We start from the raw sequence: 23,833 nt of genomic DNA, 5'->3' as shown, positions 1-23,833 counted from the left end.
GGAGTGAATCATTTTATTAGCACGGATGTTGTATCAAGTGAGATACCTTTGCTTCTGAGCAGACTGTCGATGAAGAAAGCACACATGAAGCTGGATATGGAACAGGATAAGGCAACAGTTTTTGGAAAGACGGTGGACTTACAATTTACACAGTCGGGACATTATTGTATTCCATTATTGACAAATGATGTTTCAAGTAGAGTGGTTAAGGATGTATTAATGACAGTTGATAATGCGACTTTAGCTGGTAAAAAGCTTATTGTAGTAAAACTGCATAGGCAATTTGCACATCCGTCTCCTCGGAGGCTGAAAAATTTATTAAAGGATGCAGAGGTAAGGGATGATGACTATTCTAAGCTGATAGAACAGGTTAGTGATCGCCGTGAAGTTTGCAGGAAGTACAGAAGGACACCAGCATGACCGATAGTAACCCTACCTTTGGCCAGGGATTTTAATGACATTGTGGCCATAGAACATAGAACAGTACAGCACAGAACAGGCCCTTCGGCCCTCGATGTTGTGCCGAGCAATGATCACCCTACTCAAACCCACGTATCCACCCTATACCCGTTACCCAACAACCCCCCCCCCCCCCCTTAACCTTACTTTTTTAGGACACTAAGGGCAATTTAGCCATGGACCTTAAGATCTGGGATAAAGCAAATAATATATTTATTTTGCATTTTGTAGATTTAACTACCAGATTTAGTCAATCAACGATTGTACGAAGTAAAGAAAAGAGAGTAATTTTGGACAAAATGTGGAAAAATGGATCGGGACAGGAATGGGTCCACCAGCAAAATTCTTTACGGACAATGGGGGAGAATTTTCTAATGGTGAGTTTAGGGATATGTGTGAAAACATGAATATCAGAGTTATGAACACAGCTGCCGAAAGCCCGTTTGGTAATGGTGTCTGCGAAATAAATCATGCTGTTATCGATGACATGCTTCGGAGAATTGTGGGAGATCAACCAAACTGCACGCTAAATTCAGCTTTAGCATGGGCGATACATGCAAAGAATTCATTGCAGATGGTTGGGGGCTATAGTCCTTATCAATTAGTGTTTAGAAATCCTAAAATTCCCTCCATTTTGGATGACCAGCCTCTAGCTTGGGAAGGGACTACAATTAGCTCAGGTTTTGATGAACATTTAAACGCGTTACATAGCAGGAGAAAACTTTTTTGGAAGCAGAAGTCTCTGAAAGAATTCGCAGAGCTTTAAGACATAATGTACAGCCATCAGATGCCGTTTTTCAACAAGGAGAAATGGTATACTATAAGAGAGACAATTCTAATGAATGGAAAGGCCTAGGGAAGATCATAGGCATAGATGGCAAAACATTTATTTTGCAACATGGTAATCAAACTGTTAGGGTACATTCATCAAGGATAATGGGTACCGATTACAAATTTTCAAATTTAGACAGAGCAGACAGACAAGACGAGGAACCAGAGTCATCTGGTACGCATATGTTACAGAACTATAAGGACCAGTTAACTGATATAGACAGGGTTTCTGTAGAGGAACACGACACTTCTGATAAATTAGATCAGGCCATTATTCCAAAAGGGCAACTGTCAAAAGTTGGTACAAAAGTGACATACTTGCCTGAAGGGTCTAGTCAATGGAAGGATGCAACTGTTATTAGTAGAGCAGGGAAGGCCACTGGAAAGTATAAACATTGGTTGAATGTACAGCATTCAGGGGAGGAAGTTAAGACAATGGATTGGGAAAACGAAGTTCAAAAATGGAGGGCACAGAAACGCAGTGCTAGTTCAGATAGTACATCGGATAGTGAACAGGTTCGCAAGAAAAGGTCGAGAACTATTGAAAGGACATCCCGCTACAGAAGAGAAAGATCAAGCAGTAGCAGTACAGAACGAGATACCAGGCAGGAAAGGGGACGTAGTTTATCAAGATCTTGGAACAGGAGTAAGACTACGGATACTAATAGAAGTAGAAGTCCACATGCACGTAAGATTTTGGTGGTTTCAAATAAATTAGATGAAAAAGTTATCAAAGATGCTAAACAGCAAGAATTGCATAGTTGGAGTGAATTTGGGGTATACACGGAAGTACCGGATAGGGGACAAAAAGCTCTATCCCACAGATGGATTTGTACAAAAAAGGTTCTTCCAGATGGAACTTATAAGGCAAAGGCCAGGCTTGTGGCAAGGGGATTTGAAGAAAACTTAGACGATCAGGACTTAAGGGTAGATTCACCTACAGCAGGAAAGGTTATTTTAAATATCTTCTTGGCTCTATTAACCACAAAGGCATGGGAATGCAAATCTATAGATATAAAAGCTGCCTTTTTGCAGGCGCATCAGCTCCAGAGAGACATTTTTCTCCATCCTCGTAAAGAAGCAGCCAACACAGAAGGGGTACTCTGGAAGTTGAACAAATGTGTATATGGATTAAATGATGCATCTCGAGTGTGGTACTTTTCGGTGAGGTCAGTCTTGTTAAAGTTAGGCTGTTGCCAGGTGAAAGCAGATCCTGCAATGTTTTACTGGCACTATAAAGGAAATCTTGCTGGCATCTTCATGATGCATGTCGTTGATTTTTTGTGGGGTGGGACTAGTGATTTTGAAGCCATTGTAATCTCTGGTTTGAGGAAAGAATTCAGGGTTGGAAGTCAGGCTTCCGGTGCATTTAAATATATTGGTTTGGAAATCGGACAGACTCAGTTAGGGGCAACTTTACGTCAGCAATCTTACTTGGAAAGCATCCGTCCAATAGCAATTAGTCATGGCCGGGTTTCACAAAAAGACGCAATGGTTTCGAAGATTGAAAAAGAACAACTGCAAATTTTAATTGGGGAACTGAACTGGTTAGGAAGACAGACTAGACCGGACGTGAGTTTTGATGTTTTAGAGTTGAGTACAAAGGTGAATGATCCCAAAGTGGAAGACATAATTAGAGCAAATAAAGTGTTGGCCAAACTAAAAATGCAGGAGTGTGTTTTGAACTTCCCTGTTTTAGGTGATCCTAGGCATTTGAAACTCATAGTTTATAGTGATGTGTCCTATGCAAATTTATGTGATGGAGTTTCAAGCGCAGGAGGTTTTATAATTTTTCTTTTGGGGAACAATGTTAAATGTTGCCCTCTTGTGTGGGAAACAAAGAAAATAAGGAGAGTGGTCAAAAGCACTTTGGCTGCTGAGACATTAAGCTTAGTGGAAGCGGTGGATATAGCCTTTTATATAAGTCAGATATTGACAGAAATTTTGGGATTAGAGGATTTAGGTAATATACCTATTGACTGTCACATTGACAATAAATCTCTGGGAAAATGTGCACTCTACAAAAAGTGTCAATGAAAAGAGGTTACGGATAGACATCGCAAGTTTAAAGCTGATGTTGGACAGAGGGGAAATAACAAAAATTAAATGGGTTGACAGTAGCTATCAACTGTCAGACTGTTTCACAAAAAGAGGGGCTAGTTCACAGAAACTTTTAGCTATCGAGAATGAAGGGCGCCTGTTTCTGTGAATGTTTTTTTTTCTTCTACTTAAAAAAAAGGGGGAATCAGGTGTGTGTTTTAGTTTCTTGAAATTTTGTTTTTACCCAATTGTTTTTTTTCTCCAAGGAAGGGGAGACTGTTAAGTAATGTGTTAAGAGACATTGCAATTAGTTGTCTCATTTATGTTAAGTGTTCAATGATTGTCTCATTTATGTTAAGTGTTCAATGATTGACACTGATATGTAAAGGGCTTCAGGTGGACTCTGGAGCTTGTGATGATCTGTAGAGTTCTGTGCAGAGTGAGTTTGAACCATTAAAGGCGTGTTGGTGAAAAAGGAGCTGAACTCTTGCCTCTTCATACCACAGCATCTAGTACATTTTAACACCATGCACTATTCTCGCTGGTGGTGTCAAAATTGGGTTCATGTTTCAGAGAGTCAATGGCCTCTAATTTAATCTCTTCTCCACCCACCCTTGCCCCATTGGCTCAATAAACAGGAAAGGGTTGGGCAAGGAGGTAAAATTTGAAAAGTTTGCCACCTGCTGTGTCTTCAACACTGCAGAGGGAAAAGAGCTGTATGATTAATATCCAATTCTGGGCCCTTTGATACAACCCAAGCCCCAATATTATATTAATTACTGTCTCTAGGGATTCAGAGAACTTGACTTCTTTGCTAGGGAAATCCAGGTGGGGCTGGATCATGGCTGTTCAATGTGCTGAATGTAAACCAGTCATGGTGTCAATAAAGCTGCATTGCACATATTTGCTCTTTTACTTCATTGTGGTCTCTGATTCTGTGGGTACTGTTGGGCTTTTGCTGCAATTGAGTGGATGAAGTCTAGTATAGGGGGTGTTGAAATGGGGAGGACAAGGAAGAGCAGTACCAACAGCAAAGGAATGAAGAAGGAACTGCAAGAGGACCACAGAGAAGACAGCAACACAGAAGGCCTTACCAACCACGCAAAGTGTACAGATGGGGAAGCAGCTTTCTATACCGGTCCTGTCCGAGGAGCAATATCTCAGGACGTCCTAAATGTCAAGTCAAGTAGTCATGAAGTACTGCCTTGTCTCCTGCAGCCTCCCTGAAAAAATTGGACTGGTCAGCCATGCCATGACTGGCAATGAAAGTAACCACCATTCAGAATGGTTTTCTAGTGCACGATGCAATAGGCTGCCAGGGCATCTTGTGACCAGCAACGAGCTTTTGTTAATAGAAAATAATTTCACTCAATAAATGTGCAACTTGTATGTCTTCATTTTAAGGCTATTCAGAAGTCTTCCTCCCCACGCTCCATGCTACCTGGCAAAATCCCCATGTGGGACCAGTCTTAGATCCTTGCTTGGGGAAAAGGATATGAACTTCTACATAGCTGATTGCATGTCTTCAAAACTCTTCTGGGATCAAACCCCTTTACACTAATGGCACTCGTGTAAGAGTCCTTCCTGTTGATTTCCTTTGTTCCCATTTCTTTTATTTTATCTTTATTATTTTTGGTCCATGGACCAATAATTGAGACATATCTTTAAGTCAAGTAGAGGAAGTAACTGGAACACTGTGTTCTCAAGTTTTGTATTTGGGAAAGGAAAAGTCAAACTATTCGGCACCCAGTTGATTGGAGGAAATTGGTTAACTGGCAAACAATGGGTTAGCCTGGGACAGTGATCTGCTGAACAACAGTCAGTGATTCATTCCTGCCAGGTGGAGAGAGAACCTGCCAGAAGACCCAAGACTTTCGAAGGAAAAGGATCTGTGTTTCTCCCCTATGGCTGCCGGTTGGCTGCTGTCTCCGTGAGTCTGTGGTGAAGATCATTACAAGCTGAAGGAAAAGAAAGTCCCCAACTGAAAGCCGAAACTTGAGAAAGAAACTAACTGGAAGTCATCCATTTGAATCAAAGTCCTTATCCTTTTATTATTATTTTTATTTCTCTACCCTTTCCACCACCCTTTCCCCGAAGTGTTATTTGTGTGTGTAGAGGGTGGGATGAGTTAGAAATGGAGGAGGGTGGGAATTACATAGTAGATAGCCAGTTGCATTGTCTGTCTATTTAATTATAATTACTGTTGATAAAAGTTTACCTGTATTTAAATTTACAAACCTGGTGACTACTTAACTCGATCACAATCTCGGTTATTTTAAAATCAACTACATGAGGGTGGACAAGGTGCCGGGGCCAGATGGTTTTCCGACAGACTTCTACAAGCATTTCACACCAACACTAGCCCTGCACCTGCAGAAGATGTTTGCACACTCACTTAGAAGGGGCACCCTGCCACCAACACTGGCACAAGCCTCAATATCGCTGATACCAAAAAAAGGAAAAGGACCTACCTCAGTGCGGATCCTATAGGCCCATCTAGGCAGCACAGTAGCACAGTGTGCAGCACTGTTGCTTCACAGCTCCAGGGTCCCAGGTTTGATTCCTGGCTTGGGTCACTGTGCGGCGTCTGCACGTTTTCCCTGTGTCTGTGTGGGTTTCCTCCGGGTGCTCCGGTTCCCTCCCACAAGTCCCGAAAGACGTGCTGTAAGGTGAATTGGATATTCTGAATTCTCCCTGTTACCCAAATAGGCGCCGGAATGTGGTGACTAGGGATTTTTCACAGTAACTTCATTGCAGTGTTTATGTATGCCTACTTGTGACAAAGTTTAATGAGTTTAATTTATCTCGCTACTCAACGTAGACACAAAGATCCTGGCAAAGGCCCTGGCGAGACGGCTGGAGAGCTGCATGCCAGAGATACTCGAGGTGGACCAGATGGGCTTTGTCATGGGCAGGCTGCTGACATCGAACAGCAGGCGCGTGCTGAACGTGATAATGACCCCATCTGGGGAGAGAATACCAGAAGTAATCATCTCCCTGGACGCAGAAAAGGCCTTTGACAGAGTCGACTGCAGCGGTTTGGGTTTGGACCAGGGTTCACCTCCCGGATGAATCTGCTACACAGCGCTCCCATGGCGAGCGTACGGACAAACACCACCAGCTCTGAATACTTCCAGCTGCACAGAGGCATGAGGCTGCGATACCCACTGTCCCTGCTACTGTTTGCTCTGGGAATTGAGACTTCAGAATAGCGGGGGGGGGTGGTATCCAAAAAGGGGATGGGGGAGAGGGTTACAGAGAGCATAGAGTCTCACTCTATGCGAATGATTCTCTCCATCTCAAATCCCCAGGCAAGCATGGAAGGGATAATGAAACTCAAGAAGTTTGGAGCCTTCTCTGGTTGCAACCTTAACCTGAGAACGATCAAGATCTTCTCTGTGAACCCACAGGAGGGAGGGACAGAGCTGGAGAGACTGCCGTACATACAAGCCCAAACCAAATTCCCCTACCTGGGGATCCAAATAGCCCACGACAGGACACGGATCCATGATTGGAACCTGAGGAGTCTGGTGGAGGAAGTAAAAAGGGACCCGCAGAGTTGGGCCCACTCCCAGTCTCGCTTGCAGGGAGAATATAGATGATCAAAATGAAGGTGCTGCCCAGGTTCCTCTTCCTCCTGATTAGATCCCTCCTGATTTCCCAAGGCCTTTTTCAACACTAATCATGGCATTTGTGTGGGGTGAAGAATCCAAGTATCCAAAATAAGTTCCTACAAAGAAAAAGAAACATGGGAGGCCTGGCGGAATGTTTCAGACTGGAGAAAAGAAAATTTGCCATTTGGGGTCAGAAGAGGGCATCCACAGGACATGGAAGTCATTCACCAACTTGTTCCAAGACCTCTTCATAGCCAGCAACTGGTAGAGTAAGAGGGAGTTGGGGGGAAAGGGTTGTGTGGGGAGACACAAATGAGCCATGGACAAATTATTGGGCCCATTGTATCCATTTTTGAAACTGAGCCTTTGGGTACAGAGCAGAATGGTACCAGGAACATGGGACTTCAGATACATAGAAAGACGAGAGAATCTGTAGTTGCTCTCCATAGAGAATCATGAAATCATTAAATAATGAGAAATTGTATCCAGGGGAAGATCACCCGTAACCATAGTAAAGTAACTGGTAAAAGAACAAGAGGAAAGCTAAAATATATTTTTTTCATGTATCGATTTGCTATGATCCGGAATGAAAGTGTGTTGGAAACAAATTCAACCCTATCTTTCAAAGGGTGGATAAATACTTGAAGGGGAAAACGTATGGAAGGAGCAGGAGAGGTTTAACTTGCCATTCTCTTGAGGAGACAGCACAGACCTGATGGACCGAATGGCCTCTTTCTGTACTGTTGCAATTTATATTTCCATGCTGGTTGCTGTATTGTGAAGACCGCTAGTTTACTTTTGGGTTTACTTCAATGTGTTTTTGGACTCTTTCCTTGAAGGAGAAGATTTTGTCGGCAGCCGCAGAAATAGTTTGACTGCAGTCTTGGGTGGTCTGGTCCAGCTGCCTTAGGAGAGGCAACAGCAAGGAGGGTAGGAGGGAGCATGCGTAACTGTCACAAGGGAGAAGAGGGCAGCGTGCAAGAGGCCACACTCCCAGCGGGTATTCAAGGAGCACTGTCGAGAAAAAAATGTATAAGGCACTGTTGTTTCACAGAGGAGGATGTGATTGAGTTATGTCACTTGCTGCAGCCACAACTTGAGCCTGGCCACAGGGCATGGATAGCACAGTCTGCCACAGGCGCCTTTCAAACTTCAGCAGGTGGCATCAGCAACATATCTTAACTCACAGTCCACTGCTGTATCAGGGAGATCACCAATGTTCCCTACAGCCTACACCAGCAAAGTACCTACATATTCTTCTCCTTTAGAGTACCCAATTCATTTTTTTTCCAAGGGGCAATTTAGCGTGGCCAATCCCCCTACCTTGCACATTTTTGGGTAGTGGGGGCGAAACCCACGCAAACACGGGGAGAATGTGCAAACTCCACACAACAGTTACCCAGAGCCGGGATCGAATCTGGGACCTCGGCACTGTGAGGCCACAGTGCTAACCCACTGCGCCACCGTGCTGCCCTATATTCTTCTCTAAGGACAAGTGATACAAAATGGGAACGCAACAGACATTTGCATGGAAAGTTTCCACAGAACAAAGCCACATTGTCATGCATGCTCCCCTTCACCATCCTGGTGTCAGAAGGGTTCTGCTCCTTGAATGCAATGTTTGCAGCCAAAAGCAGCACAAGAGATGTATATCCAGCATTCATCCTGCGCCAGTCCTTTGTGCCACCTTTATTTTTTTTCAGATCGTTATTGAATTCAAATTTCACTATCTGCAGTGGCGGGATTTGAACCTGGGTCCCCAGAGCGTTGCTCTGGTTTACTAGTCCAGTGACAATACCACTACGCCACCGCCTCCCCAACTAGGCTGAGTTACAGATTGCCTGGGTAATAAGGTTTTGTTTTTTGGACATGACATACGACTCCTGCGTATAATTTGAGCATTGCTGCAGAGCAAGCTACAGCAAGAATCTTGCTGCCGCAAACTACACTATTGTCCAAATAATTGGAAGACTCAAGCAAAGCTTCTGCTGCCTGGACCATTCAGCTTTGTAGCCCCACAAGTTTGTCATTGTCTGTTGCATGCTTTGCAACACTGGCATCATTAAAGCCTAGCTATTATCACTACCTGGGCAAGAAGTGGGGGAGGAGAAACAGCAGGAATAGGCAAAGCATAAAGAGATGGAAGAAGAACCAGCTACACACAGAGGGGAATTTGTGTAAAACTCTCAATAAAAATACCTAGATTCCAAATTCTTAATTTATAACAATAGGGTCCCCAGTTGTGCCTGACCTAACAAAGCACAAGCAACCAGTATTTATGAATCAAGTATAGGCGGCACGGTAGCACAGTGGTTAGCACTGTTGCTTCACAGCACCAGGACTTGGGTTTGATCCCCGTCTTGGGTCACTCTCTGTGCGGAGTCCGCGTGGGTTTCCTTCAGGCGCTCCAGTTTCCTCCCACAAGTCATTCAAAATTCTCCCTCAGTGTACCTGAACAGATGCCGGAGTGTGGAAGTTCCTTATCTCACAAAGACACAAGCAGCGGAATTCTCCGCTCCCGCGCGGAATTTGGAAGGCCGTCGTGAACTCGGCCGAAGGCGGCCTCGGAGGCCGCTCCTCGCACCTAATTCACCCCCACCCGGGGGCCTAGGAGCGGTTCTCCGTAAATCTCGGCCGCCGGGCCTTGACGATTGCGTCAAAGCGGCGCGGCGAGAATGACGCGACGGCGGCGCCTATGTGACGTCAGCCGCGCATGCGCAGGTTGGCCGGTTCCAACCCGCGCATGCGCGGCTGACATCATGACGGCTCCAACCCGCGCATGCGCGGTTGCTGTCTTCCCCTCCGCTGCCCCACAAGACGTGGCGGCTTGATCTTGCGGGGCGGCGGAGGGGAAAGAGTGCGTCCCTTGGAGACGCCGGCCTGACGTTCGGTGGGCACCGATCGCAGGCCAGTCCCCTCCCGAGCACGGCCGTGGTGGTTATTCGCCTCTCCGCCCCCCACACGCTTCAAACGAGCATTTGGCGGCCATGTTCACGACAGCCGCGACCAGGTGTGGTTGCTGCCGTCATGACCCGGTTGGGAAAAGCAGGCCGCTCGGCCCATCCGGGCCGGAGAATCGCCGGTCGCCGTGTCGTGAGTCGCCCGGCCCTCTCGCGATTCTCCCACCCGGCGTGGGGAGCGGAAAATTGCGCCCAAGGTTCCTTGAATACTGAAGGCACACGCAATGTTTTTCTTCTTCTATCCTGAAGTAATGTTGAACCCTGTCATAGAAGAATTGCACCACAGAAGCAATGATGGAACCTTGGCAAGGAAGGCTGAATTTTCCATTTCTAATCCTTATCCCTTATTTTGAAATTGTATTGTCTGAATTTTACCCCTTTGTTGGCTGACGGCAAGGGTCACCTGGCATCACCCCACCGCTGCAACCAGAATCATGCAGGTCGAGACAAATTTCCATCTTATTTTCTTTATGCATCACAGTTTAAATTCTATTGTAAACACATGCGCATCATTTTAGATACAGATTGTAGTTGCACAAACAATGCTGCATCTTCTTTTCAATAATGCAAACTGTTGTACATAATTCACATAAAAACGCTAATGTATTCCGTGGATACTCAGGCAATTAAGAGCAAATGTTCTGTAGTAAATCCTAGCAAGGTATATGAAATATAGGTGTCCCGATCGGCCGGACCACATTAGATCCATGCCTTCGGGGTTTTGGCCGGTCGGGGTCGCAAAATGGCAGAGTGGGCCTCTGGCAACGGCCCCAGATAGGTACTAAGCGGTGCGGGCGTGATTTTCGGTCCCGCAGAATCGGGGAACCGGCGCCAGTCCTGATTTCAGGTACTAACATGGATTCTCTATCCTGATGCCAGTCGTGATGTCGGGGTGTGGAGAATCCAGCCCATTGTTTTGTCCAACAAATATCAAGATCAAGAATCCATGTTGAGATTAAACTGCTGAGTTCAAAACTTACTTGCCTCTTTAAGGCACTTCTTATGGTCATTAAGTTATCAAAAAGAACAATAATTTGCACAGACACAGCTGCTTTCCTATTCCCAGCCTGGTTTTTAACAGTTTACTTGTGTTTCTTAGCAGACAGAAATTCAAGCTGGATTATTTAAAAAGATGGCTAAGGTACAATCCTAAAAGTTTAGTTCAGACCAACATAGAACCCTAAAAACAAGGAGTATTATCAAAATCTTTCAATGCCATCTTGAGAAAAAAAATCTAACTCTACTCATGTAACGTTATGATAATTGGCATGTTTTGCCTTAAATACAAGTGAAAATGTCAGTTGGAAATGTGGATTCTTTGCATTAGAACGGAGGTGTTGGTAGCACAAAACATAAGCCAGGTAACGTTTAGCCCTTTTTGTGCCCAACAAGAACAGTACTAAAAATAAAATAATGTTGCTGTGAATCAATCAATTGACCAAGCCTTTAATTATGGAAGACTCAAGACCTTTGATTCCAAGAGGTGGTTCCTCAACAGGAACATCAGACTCTTTAGCGACCTTACCAACGTGACAATTAGTTCCCAAATGTTTCACTGGATGTACATGTACTAATTTTCTAATTATACAGATGCTGATCAGAAACTAATAAGGGATAAACCTTTGGGTGCATGTCTGTTACCAACACTGGTAATTCTCCTTCTACAATGTCATGCAGTGGAATGTCATAACGTTGAAACTGGCATTGCAAAGCCTAAAAAGGGTGCAAATTAATAAATGTTGCAAGTGTTACTCATCGGAACCCCAACATTGTAAAGTCGAGGACTTTCTGTAAATATGATAATCCAAGCCACCTGACACGAATAATATATTGCCTATGCCACTAAATATTTGGTGTGGGCATTCCGATGTGAGCAGGGTGTCCAATTTTTAAAATAACCCCTTCAGAGAACAGGAAGGAAGAGGAGATTTATTTTCAGGGACTGCCTTTTGCCTACTTGATATGGGGGGAGTTGGCAATGGTAAGAAAAAACCTCCCCTTTCTTCCTACCTATATGCAGCCTTAAATCCCTCAAACTCACCCCTCCCTTCCCAGCATTTCAGACTTGTCCTGTTTCTGGGGATCCATGGAATTTCTTCCTCCTCGTCATCCTGGCAGAATCCACTGACACGCTCTTAGCACTGCTGGAACTGATGGAGCTGCCAGCCAATCAGATTGGTCAACAGTTCCTGAGAGCTGGAATTCCCCTCCAGCGAGGAGTTGAGGTCCCACCCGGCCCTTACTTAGCCTCCCCGCAGCATGTTATGAGTCACCCTCCCTCCCTAATATTCAGCCCAGTGTCTACAATGTCCATTCTTTCTTTCCAGGAATCAAACATTCCACTTAATTCCAAGCCTCCAAACCCTTGACATGTTTTGTTTGTTTATTCATTTGAATCCTTACAAAGTAATGATTCTGTCTCCCTTATTGTGTTGTTTTTGACACTCTTTCTTTCTTGAGGGCATGAGTGACGACGTCTGCACAAATATTTCATTTTTGTTCTTCTAACAGCTTGGTTCCTATTCTGTAACCCCAATGATTAGCGATGGTGAAAGATTCTATTGTCCGTTGCAACATCATTGACACTCCCAAACTTAACATTAGCTCCCCAAATGCAGATCACTTCACTCGATAGCATTCCTTATTCTTTAACATGAATGGTGTTAATTCCTAACCTATTAGCAGGCAAAAAACAACAGAAACTACCTAGACAGTCCTTCCATTAGCTTTTTTAAAATTCAGAATTGTTTATCCCATCAAACTTCAGGGCCGGGATTCTCTGAAATCCCGGCCAAGAGGTTGACACAGGCATCAAAACCGGCGCGAGCGGCGCCAGCGGGCCCAGGCATTCACCCCTTCTCAGGGGGCTAGAACGGTGCCGGAGTGCTGTCCTGCTCTGGCGTTGAAAGCCGGCGTACCACGGCCTCGTGGGTCCGCACATGTTGCGCGCGCACCACGACTGGCGCAGGTCCGCGCATGAGCTGCCATCTCCGCAACGGCCCCCGGGCAATATGGCGGCACCCTACAGGGGCCCAGCGTGGAAGAACATGGGCCTCCCCTGAATTAGCCCGCCCGACGATGCGGTAGGCCCAGATCGCGGACTGGCCACTGTGGAGGCCCCCCCCCTCCCCCTCCCCCTCCCCCTCCCCCTCTCCCTCCCCCTCCCCCTCCCCCTCTCCCTCTCCCTCCCCCTCCCCCTCTCCCCCTCTCCACCCGGAGTCGAATCCCACCCCACCCTCCCACCAGGACGGCCCCCATAGCCATAATTCCGAGGTCCCGCTGGGTGGGACCATGTGTAACCCACGCCAGCGGGTCTTGGTGGAATCTCGGGCTGTCGAGCGCGAGAATCGCCGGGGCGGTGGGGGCGCTTTCAATGGCCTCCAACCAATGCGGCAGCAACCATGCGGGCGGGATTGGCGGCGAAGCGGCGTGGCGTGATTCTTATGACCCCCCCCCGGCGATTCTCCGACCTGGCACAGGATCGGAGAATCCCGGCCCAGGTAAATTGTCCTTGCAGTGCTTGGGAGTTGTAACACATATTTATTATTTTCTGAATTTCAACATCAAAACCAATTATATCCAGGCTTGATGGTTTTAAAATCGATTTATCAGAGACAGTAATGTCTACAGTGATTATGGAAGTGGACTGCAAACTACTTACAAACACTTTTGTATCAAAAGATAACAAATGATAAAAAATGGTCTGAACAAGGCAAGGTCAACTTCATTTTAAAAGAGAACAAAGCCTTCAGTCCAAATTTCCACTATCAAACATTAAAAACTACCCCATCACAGATGTGTGAATTCGTACCTGGATTAAAACTCCCGCATGTTTGTCAAAATATATTTGACTTGCGACTTTAGCCAGTAATTGCAACTCAAATCTTATAACTTAAAACAATTATTTTAGAAATTATAGTTCTCTTTAAATCCATGCTCGTAATTGTTTTATTTAACTGAAAGTGCAGCACCTGCTGTTGCAAATAAACATTTTAGAAAGAAACCAACATAGAACTTGAAACTTAAACACAATTTTTTTTTTGTTATACAATGATTTTCAGGGTGATCGCAGGAGATTCAATAGTAATTTTCAAAAGGAAATTGGGGTAAGAGTAAGGGAATTGCATTAACGGAATAGTTATTTCAAAAAGCTGAATAACCTCCTTTTGGGTTATACGATTTAGAGTGTTGGAAATGATGGTTGATCACCAGCAGATCAGTATATGAAACAATTTAACTTCTTCAATCCCAATAAAGCTAGCAATGAAATAAAAGCCCTTTTAGACACTTGGAATTGTTAGCAATTGACAACATGTCACACAGTAGTCTAAGAGAAGAAATTGGCAATTTCAAGCTACAAGTCCTCTTGCCCCAAATGAGAAACAAGTTATATCCAATGAGGATTAATAGTTGCTTTCTGGTATTAGGCTACATATCTTCTACATCATGCCTACTTGCTACTGCCATTACTGCCCAACCATCACCATCATTGCCAACCACCAGAAGGCAAATAAGCAATCTGAAGTATAACCTTCTATCTGCATTCAGGGATCTCTGAGAATTATAACTAGGCCTCAACTCTTCCAGACAGAAGCCAAAGCACAGCTCTGTTGATGATACTATTACAAAACAAATCGCACAGTCCCATCTTGATATCTCAAAAACACATTAGACATATTCATCAAAACTTGAACAAAAACTGGGTTCGGACTTCAGCTTGAAGTTAATAAACAAATCAGAAGATCTGAGGAACCAAGTTCAGATTGGACAAGGTTTAGATTTTAGAGTCTGCAGCTTCTGCAAAGAGGAAATATAGTCAGTCTGTTACAAAAGGGGAGGCAAATGGCTGCTGATTATGACTCTAACTCTCCCAACTCTTCATCAGGACAACAGTAATATTCTACAAAGCAGATCTGTCCATCTTCATTCCGGATCATGTATTGCAAAGAGAGAAATCCTCGATTGTCAATGCGGAGCGAAACTTTAGAGGAAAGAGCTAAGGCCTTAGTAGATGGCTTCAATAAGGAAATTTTATATCTATTGGTTTGGGTCTGGTTGCAATGGAATGCCTCAATCATATCAGAGTCTTTTGGATAATCACAGTGCGTGCTTCCAGCATTCCCAAAGGTAGATAACCTGAAATAGGGTTTTTCAGGAGACATTGTGATCTGCAGCACCTCACTGCTCATATCAAGCTCAGCAAAAGCCTCCCGCAGGCTCTCCGACTGGAGAATGATTTTGTTCAGAACATTCGTGCTGCAAAAGTCAAAGTCAAGCGTCTCCTCTGGTTCTTGAGTCTGAATTTTACAGACAGTTACCACACCACTCTCCTCCAGGAACAGTGTCAGTGGATGGCCGTATCCACGGTAACACATCCTCAGGGCTGTTGTCACCCCTGGCAAGGAAGTGGCGCCGAATATTGTGAGGCAGTCCAAGAGAACCGTCAGGTTTATGACAAACATCACAGAGTCCTCCTCGACCTGGAATTCCTGAAAAATACATGCCTGGATGAACGCGTTGCCCTGGACGCTTTTGGCCGCCTCTGTCGTCACCCTGATGCCATTTGCCGAAGCAAAGACCGTGGCCTGGTCTCGGAAGTGAACGGCCTTGAGCAGATTTGACAGGTTCCGTGCGTTGTCTAAAGTGGCGACGAAAACAAAGCGATCGGCGGCCACCTCGGCCCGCGGCGGGGACGGGGACCGGGGCATCGCCCCAACCAGAGGCCGCGGTATCGTGCTGACCAGAGGCGGCGGTACCGGAGGCCGAATCCCGCGCCTCAATCCCTCCCCCCGGAACCAGCGGCCCAGGCCAACGCAAATCTTTTAATCGCACGCAAACGCCGGAAGCTTTCCATACTCCAATTCGGATTTTCTACTCTCGCAAAGCCTTGTTTTGGCTTCACAACTTGAAATCCAGTTCAAATTAATAGCATACCTTCTGCTTTTAAAAGAAAGAATACCAAGGAAATATGTTGTCAGTTGTTTTGATTCTTCTTTCTTCAAATATCTTTCAAACCTCGGTATTTAAAATTAAAGGAAAAATAAGTTCTCAAAGTAAAAACGCAAGGTTTAAACTGCAGCCTTTCACAGCTCTGACTGAATGCTAAATTGTCGGCAAACAGAACTCACCTCAAAGTCTGAACAGGTAGTGCTTTTTAAAAATGTATTTAAGAAATCTCGGTGTCATTGGTTAGACCAGCCTTTATTGCCCATCCCTGGTTGCCCTTCAGAAGGTGGTGGTGAGTTGCCGTCATGAACCGCTGCAGTCCCTGAGGTGTAGGTACACTCAGTGCTTTTCGGGAGGGAGTTCGAGGATTTTGACCCAGCAACAGTAACAGAATGGCTATATATTTCCAAGTTAGGGTGGTGAGTGACTTGCAGGGAAACCTCCAGTTCGCATGCTGCTTGTGTCCTAGATGGTAGTGGTCGTGAGTTTGGAAAGTGCTGCCAAAGGAACCTTGGCGAGTTCCTGCAATACATCTTGTAGATGGTACACTGGGTTGCCACTGTTCTCCAGTGGTGAAGGGATTGAATATTTGTGGAAAGGGTAGTAATCAAGCAGGCTGCTTTGTCCTGGATGGTTTCAAGCTTCTTGAGTATTGCTGGAACTGCAATTCTCCAGGCAAGTGAAGAGTATTCCATTACACTCCTGACATGTGCCATGCAGGTGGTGCACAGGCTTTGGGGAGCGGGTGGGGGGGGGGGGGGGGGGGGGGAGAGGTGTCAGGAGATGAGTTACTTGCCAGAGGATTCCTAGCCGTTGGCCTGCTCTATAGCCACAGTATTTATATGGCTAGTCCAGTTCAGTTTATAATCAATGGCAACCCCCAAAATGTTGATTGTGGGAGATTCACGATCATAATGCCATTGAATGTCAAAGGGCGCTGGTTAGATCCTCTCTTGTAGGAGATATTGCCTGGCATTTGTGTGGCGCGAATGTAACTTGCCACTTGCCAGCCCAACCCTGGATATTGTCCAGGTCTTGCTGCATTTGGACCTGGACTACTTCATTATCTGGGAAATCGTGACTGGTGCTGAACATGGTGCAGTCATCTGCAAAAACCCTCACTTATGACCTTGTGATGGAAGGGAAGTCATTGAAGAGGCTGAAGATGGTTGGGCCTAGGACACCACCCTGAGGAGCTCTTGCTGTGATGTCCTGAAGATGAGATGATTGACCTCCAACTACCACAACCATCTTCCTTTGTGCCAGATATAAATTCAACCAGAAGAGAATTTTCCCCTGATTTCCATTAACTCCAGTTTTGTAGGGTTCCTCGCTGGGCTGAGTGCTGGGTAACTCGCTGTAATTCCCACTGGCTGCTGCACTTAGAAATATTTCTGGAGAGTTGCGCCCTTTGCGTTTTTGGGAAAAAGTCTGCCCCACGCCTTTCTTCCTCTATTGCGGAAGTAATGCTGAATTGTGTCGCAATTAACAGTGGAACTGTGCCAAGCAAGGAACAAAGCTTCCAGCTGTCAACATTTATCCCTAATTCTGACTGTTCTTTGCCCTTTATTAAGAAAAGTCTATTAATTAGCTGTGGATAAGGGTCAGCAGGTGTCACCCCACTTGTGTAACTGGACTCATAGGCTAAGAACATTTAAGAAATATTTAGATATGCACTTGCTCTGCCAAAGGCTTTGGGACAAGTGCAGGATTAGTGTAGTCAGATCTTTGTTGAGCGCTATGGACACATGGGCCAAATGACCTCCTCCTATGCTGTAAACATCTATGAATCTATGAGTTGAAATTCATTGTAAGGAATTGAAGATGTGGGGCTGGATCATCCCCTATCCCCGCACCAAACTGCATTCAGCGCGGGGGCGGAGAATCCAATTTCACGCCAAAATCAGGCCCGGCGCCGGTTCGGCGATTCTACGGGACCCGAGAATCGGCGTGATCGCGGAGTACGCCAGGCGGCTGGGGGCCCATTGACAGCCCAGCGATCCTCCACTCTCAACTGGCCGAGTTCCCGACGACGTGGAACTAACCACCTATTGCCGGTTGGGATGCTGGCGTCACGGCTGCAGACTCAGTCCGCGGCCGCCCTGGTGGAGAGACGGGGGGGGGGGGGGGGGGGGGGGGGAATCGGACACCGGGGGAGGCCTTATAGATGGCCGGAGGTTAGACCCGTACGGTTAGATGCTCGGGCTTGTGGCCGATCGGGAGGGGGGTTGGTCTAATTTTTACGTCTGCCTCCGCGGTCCGAGTCCGCCATGGAGTTCGGCACGGCCCCTGGAGGCCGCCGCCCTGCACATGCGCAAACTCAAAACCAGAAGTGCGGGGGCCCCTATCCGCAGCTAAAGCTGCGTGAATTACGCCGGGTCCCTGCTAGCCCCCTGCAGGGCATTGAATTAGCTGTACTTTTTTCCAGGAATCTCTGGAGTAAAACTCCAGCGTTTTCTGCTGGCATGGGGATACAGTCCCATTTTGGGAGAATCCAGCCCGTGGCCTTTGCTGAACACGGATCGCGTAGGATCTGGGAAAGAATGTTATCCTGTATAATGAAAATATTGAAAGGAGGCATTGGGTCAGAAGGAAGTAAAAAGGAAGTTGGGGCGGAATTCGGCCGAGGTTGACGACGGCCTCGGAGCCCGCTCCCCGCACCTAATTCAGCCCTACGCGGGGGGCTAGGAGCGGGCCTCCGTCTTTCCCGGCCGCTACCTCGTCGCGCCGAGAATGTGAAGTCATCCGCGGTTCCAATCCGCCCATACGTGGATGACTTCATCGCGCAGACGGCATGAACCCGCGCATGCGCGGTGCCGTCTTTCTCCACCGCCGCCCGGCAAGAAGTGGCGGCTTGATCTTGCCGGGCGGCGGAGGGGAAAGAGTGCGTCCGTTTTGGACGCTGGCCCGACGATCGGTGGGCACCGATCGCGGGCCTGTCCCCTCCCGAGCACAGTCGTGGTGCTCCCGTCCAAATCGGGCCCCTAGATGCCCCAAACGGGCATCTGGCGCCCGTTTCACGACGGCAGCGAGCAGGTGTGTTTGCTGCCGTGTTGAAACGGGCGTGAAGGCTCGGCCCAACTGCCTCGGAGAATCGCCGCTCGCCGTAAAAAACGGCGAGCAGCGATTCCTGGCGTGGGTCTGGCGTGGGGGGGGGGGGGGGGGAGAATAGCGGGAGGGCGTGAAAAATGTCGGGAGGCCCTCTCGCTATTCTCCCACCCGGCGTGGGGGGGGCGGAGAATCGCGCCCATGATATCTGAAAGTCAGTGAAGTTTGCAATCCTTGACATCTGAAAAGAAGTTCTTAGTTAAAGTACTGGATGAGGCAAATAATGAAATGGAGCTGAGCATTACGATGAATCTGAAATTAAATGAAAAGGTGCAGCTGGAGAGAGAGGTTGAATGCATGCATGCAGCAACATATAGAGCTCAGGAGAAGTTGGTGAGTGCAGTGGTTAAGGAGCATTGAATATCACAGAGATAGATGTGACCAAGGACCGATCAAAGACTGTGGCTTAAGGAATGAGATATGATTGCGGAAGCAATCTTTAACAGTTAAGAACTAGGAGCTAATCAGTGCCTCGAGCCCTCTCCGCCATTCAATACGATTATGGCCGAACCCCTCTCAGCTTCAACTCCACTTTCCTGCCCTTTTTCACAACCCTTCAATCCAATACTAATTAAAAATTTGTCTATCTGCCAAGCATCCACCACACCCTGGGGTAATGAATTCCACAGTTTCACCACCCCTTGACCCCTTGAGAGAAGTAATTTCTTCTCATTTCTTTTTGAAATCCGTTACCCCTTATCCAAAAACTATGACCTCTCATTCTAGATTGCCACAACTGCCTCTAATGCAACAAAATCTCTTCTTAAATAAGGAGACCAAAACTGTGCAAAATACTTAAGGGGCGGTCTAATCAATGCCTTGTCCATTCATTTTTTTTTTTTTTAAATAATTTTTATTGAAAGAGTTTTTCCATACAGACATTTACCCCTACTAATTTTTAAATTATTTACAACACAATCCCTCTAGGCAAATGTCCCTCCCTCGCCCGCCCTCTCGCGCGCACCAGTCCTCCCCCCCCCCCCCCCCCCCCCCCCCCAGGCAACCTTAACAACCAAGGCAGCCTACAGTTTCAGACATGAGCAGCGAGCAGGCTTGCCCGCGTTACAGTCGTGCGTGTCCCCCCACGACCCTTGCTGCCCCCCCCTCCCCTCCCCCCCCCTCCCCCCCTCCCTCCCCACCCCCTCCCCCCCCCTCCCTCCCCACCCCCTCCCCCCCCCTCCCTCCCCACCCCCTCCCCCCCCCCCTCCCTCCCCACCCCCTCCCCCCCCCCGGGTTGCTGCTGCCACGACCCCGAACGTCTATCTCTGATCTAAAAAGTCAAGGAAAGGTTGCCACCGCCTGGCGAATCCCTGTACCGACCCCCTCAGGGCAAATTTGATCCTTTCTAGCTGAATATAGCTAGCCATATCGTTAATCCAAGTTTCAACGCTTGGAGGCCTCGCGTCCTTCCATTGAATTAATATCCTTCGTCGAGCCACTAGGGACGCAAAGGCCAGTATTCCGGCCTCCCTAGCCTCCTGTACCCCCGGTTCTACCCCGACCCCAAAGATCGCAAGCCCCCATCCTGGTTTGACCCTGGACCCCACCACCTTCGACACCGTCCTTGCCACCCCCTTCCAGAACCCTTCCAGCACCGGACATGCCCAGAACATATGCACATGGTTCGCTGGGCTTCCCAGACATCTGACACACCTGTCCTCACCCCCAAAGAACCGGCTCATCCTTGTCCCCGTCATGTGAGCTCTATGCAGCACCTTAAATTGAATGAGGCTCAGTCTCGCACACGAGGAGGAAGAGTTGACCTTCTCCAGTGCATCCGCCCACGTCCCGTCTTCTATCTGCTCTCCCAGCTCCCCTTCCCACTTGGCTTTCAGCTCCTCCCCCGATGCTGCTTCCGCCTCCTGCATTATCTTGTAGATGTCTGATATCTTCCCCCCTCCGACCCAGACCCCCGAGAGCACCCTATCACTCGCCCCCTTACTGGGGAGCAGGGGAAACCCCTCCACCTGCCGCCTAGCAAATGCCTTCACTTGTAAATATCTGAACATGTTTCCCGGGGGGAGCTCAAACTTCTCCTCCAGCCCTCCCAGGCTCGCAAACCTTGTCCATTCATAATCAAACATAAGAGAAGGATAAGAAATAGCAATAATTTTTTTAAAATATAAGATTTGAGTGCCCAATTGATTTTTTCCAATTAAGGGGCAAATTAGCATGGTCAATCCACCTAGCCTGCACATCTTTGGGTTGTGAGGGTGAAACCCACGCAAACACAGGGAGAATGTGCAAACTCCACATGGACAGTGACCCAGAGTTGCGATTGAACCTGGTGCCTCGGCGCCGTGAGGCAGCAATTCAAAATATAGCAATGATGGTGGACAAGATAAAATTAATAAACAATAATGCCATCAAATATAGAGCAGAGCTTTTTTGAATATTTCTTTATTTTCCTTTTTCACATTTTCTCCCAAATTACACCCACCAACAATAAACAATAATCAGTAACAAATATGTCAATCCCCATATCAATAACAATGATCCCATCCTCCTACCAAACCCCAAACATTCGCCCGCATGTTCACATAAACAAATGACAAAAAGGAATCAGGAATCACCCATAGCCACCATTAACACCCACCGCCCCCCAACCCTCCCACCCACCCCCCCAACTAATGTTCGATGTTATCCAGTTCTTGAAAATGCATAATGAATAATGCCCATGAATTGTAGAACTCCTCTATCCTTCCCCTCAGTTCAAACTTAACCTTCTCAAAAATCAAGAATTCCAACAGGTCCCCCTGCCACGCCAGGCCACAGGGTGGAGAGATTGCTCTCCATCCCATCAGGATCTGCCTTTGGGCGATCAACGAGGCGAAAGCTACAACATCTGCTTCCGCATCCGTTTCCAACCCTGGTTGGTCCGACACCCCAAATATGGCCTCCCGGGGGCCCGGATTCAGTTTCACGTGCACCGCTTTAGAAATTACCCTAAAAACCTCCTTCCAGTAATCCTCTAGCTTTGGACAGGACCAAAACATGAACGTGATTAGCAGGCCCCCCCTGCAACGTTCACACACATCTTCTACTCCTTCAACGAATCAACTGATCCTCACCCTCGTGAGGTGTGCTCTGAATACCACCTTCAGCTGTATTAGCCCCACCTCACATGAGGTGGAGGGATTTACTCTCTGGAGCACCTCACACCAGACTCCCTCCTCTATAACCTCTCCCAACTCTTCCTCCCACTTTCCTTTCATCCCTTCCAGTGGTGCCTTCTCTTCCAAAATAGCTCTGTAAACCGCTGACACTACCCCCTTCTCCAGTCCCCCTGTCATCAGCACCTCCTCCAGCAATGTGGAGGCCGGCTCCTCCGGGAAGTTCTGTATCTCCTTTCTGGCAAATTCTTGAACCTGAATGTATCTAAACATTTCCCCCTGCTCCAGCCCATACTTCGCTTCCAGCTCCTTCAATCTGCAAACTGACCCCTAAGAAACAAATCTTTCAGTGTCTTAATCCCCTTCTCCTCCCATTTCCGAAAATTTCCATCCGACCTCCGAATCGGCATTTCCCTTGACCCTGCCCCCAACCCAAAGTGTTGGCGAAACTGCCTCTAAATTCTCAATGAAGCTATTATTACAGGACTCCCTGAGTACTTCCCCGGGGTTATCGGGAGCGGCGCTGTTGCTGGTGCTTTCAATACCGAACCCCTGCACAAACTCTCCTCCATTCTGACCCACTGGGACTCAACCCCTTTTACCCAGCTCTGCACCTTCTCCACATTCACTGCCCAATAGTAATACATCAGGTTCGGAAGACCCAAACCCCCTGCCTGCCTTCCCCTCTGTAGTAGCACCTTTCTAACTCTGGCCACCTCCCTACCCATATGAACAATGTAATCCTTAGAGAAGAGCTTCTTAATGGTGGAAATTCCTGGAGGAAGAAATGCAGTGTATTATGTAATAAACCAAAGCAAAATAATACTGATGCTAGAAATCTGAAATAAAAACGACACAAATGGTTATTTTGTTGTTGTGTTGCAGTGGTCAGCTGTGTGACCGATGTTATTTTAATGACAATTTTACTCTGTTGAGAGATATGAGTGATACTATTTAAAAGATGTACCATTCTGCCCAGAGCCTTTTTTATAGCGTCAGATATCAAAAGGCCAAGTGTTTTGCAGGAGAGGGGGTGAGACATTCAATAACATATTTCATTTGGGTGGCACAGTGGTTAGTACTGCTGCCTCAAGGCGCTGAGGACCCGGATTCAATCCTGCCCCCGGGTCACTGTCCGTGTGAAGTCTGCACATTCTCCCCATGTCTGCGTGGGTCTCACCCCCCCACTACCCAAAGATGTGCAGGTTAAACCACGCTAAATTGCCCATTAATTGGAAAAAATTATTGGGTGCTTTAAATTTTCAAAACATTTTTAATAAAAAAAACTATTTAATTTGGGTCCTTTCTAATACCCGATTTGGAACTAATGATTGCTGTTCATGTTTCTTGGAAGTTAGGAATCTCCGTAGTGAGATGGCGGAGAAATTGAAAAACACTTATTGCTATAATTGATCATGTAACACAATCTGAATAACGGTTCAGTGTTCACAGCTGCTTTTTCAGCTCCTCTGAAACAATGTTTGCTGAGAGTACCTGCTGTGACAAAGTTATTTTGGAGGGTACCTGCTGTGAGAGAGTTATTTGAAGAGTTTTTGAGCTGCTTGGATGGAACAGCTAATGATGGAAGAGGAAGAGAATGTGCAATAGTCTGCTCTGGGTGAAGCTGCAGATAGCCCGCAGCAACAGAGGGAAGGAAGTTTTACTCATCTAACAGAGTTTGTGAAAAGAGGTTCAACTTCCTGCACTTGTCTGAAGAGCAGTGCTTCCAAAAGCTGACATTGTCGCACCAAATGGTCTCAGA

At 46.8% G+C, this 23,833-nt stretch overlaps 2 protein-coding genes across 3 annotated transcripts in view; one reads left to right on the top strand and one right to left on the bottom strand.

The window, feature by feature from the left end:
• LOC119977116 (transmembrane protein FAM155A) overlaps positions 1-23,833 on the top strand; it is a 1,007,141-nt gene that overhangs the window by 700,458 nt on the left and 282,850 nt on the right. The window lies entirely within an intron of this gene.
• On the bottom strand, positions 13,829-15,820 carry rad1 (RAD1 homolog (S. pombe)). The gene has a single exon (XM_038817729.1). It carries the CDS (start codon positions 15,610-15,612, stop codon positions 14,758-14,760), a length of 855 nt encoding a protein of 284 aa, XP_038673657.1. The 5' UTR covers positions 15,613-15,820; the 3' UTR covers positions 13,829-14,757.

The sequence above is a fragment of the Scyliorhinus canicula genome, chromosome 14 (assembly GCF_902713615.1).
Source record: "Scyliorhinus canicula chromosome 14, sScyCan1.1, whole genome shotgun sequence".
Classification (NCBI taxonomy): domain Eukaryota; kingdom Metazoa; phylum Chordata; class Chondrichthyes; order Carcharhiniformes; family Scyliorhinidae; genus Scyliorhinus; species Scyliorhinus canicula.
Note: the sequence above shows the minus strand (reverse complement) of the source record. Positions and strands in the feature narration are given on the sequence as shown.

Coding starts and splice junctions, on each gene's coding strand:
- rad1 (XM_038817729.1), bottom strand. CDS start 15,612: ATGCCCCGGTCCCCGTCCCCGCCGCGGGCCGAGGTGGCCGCCGATCGC.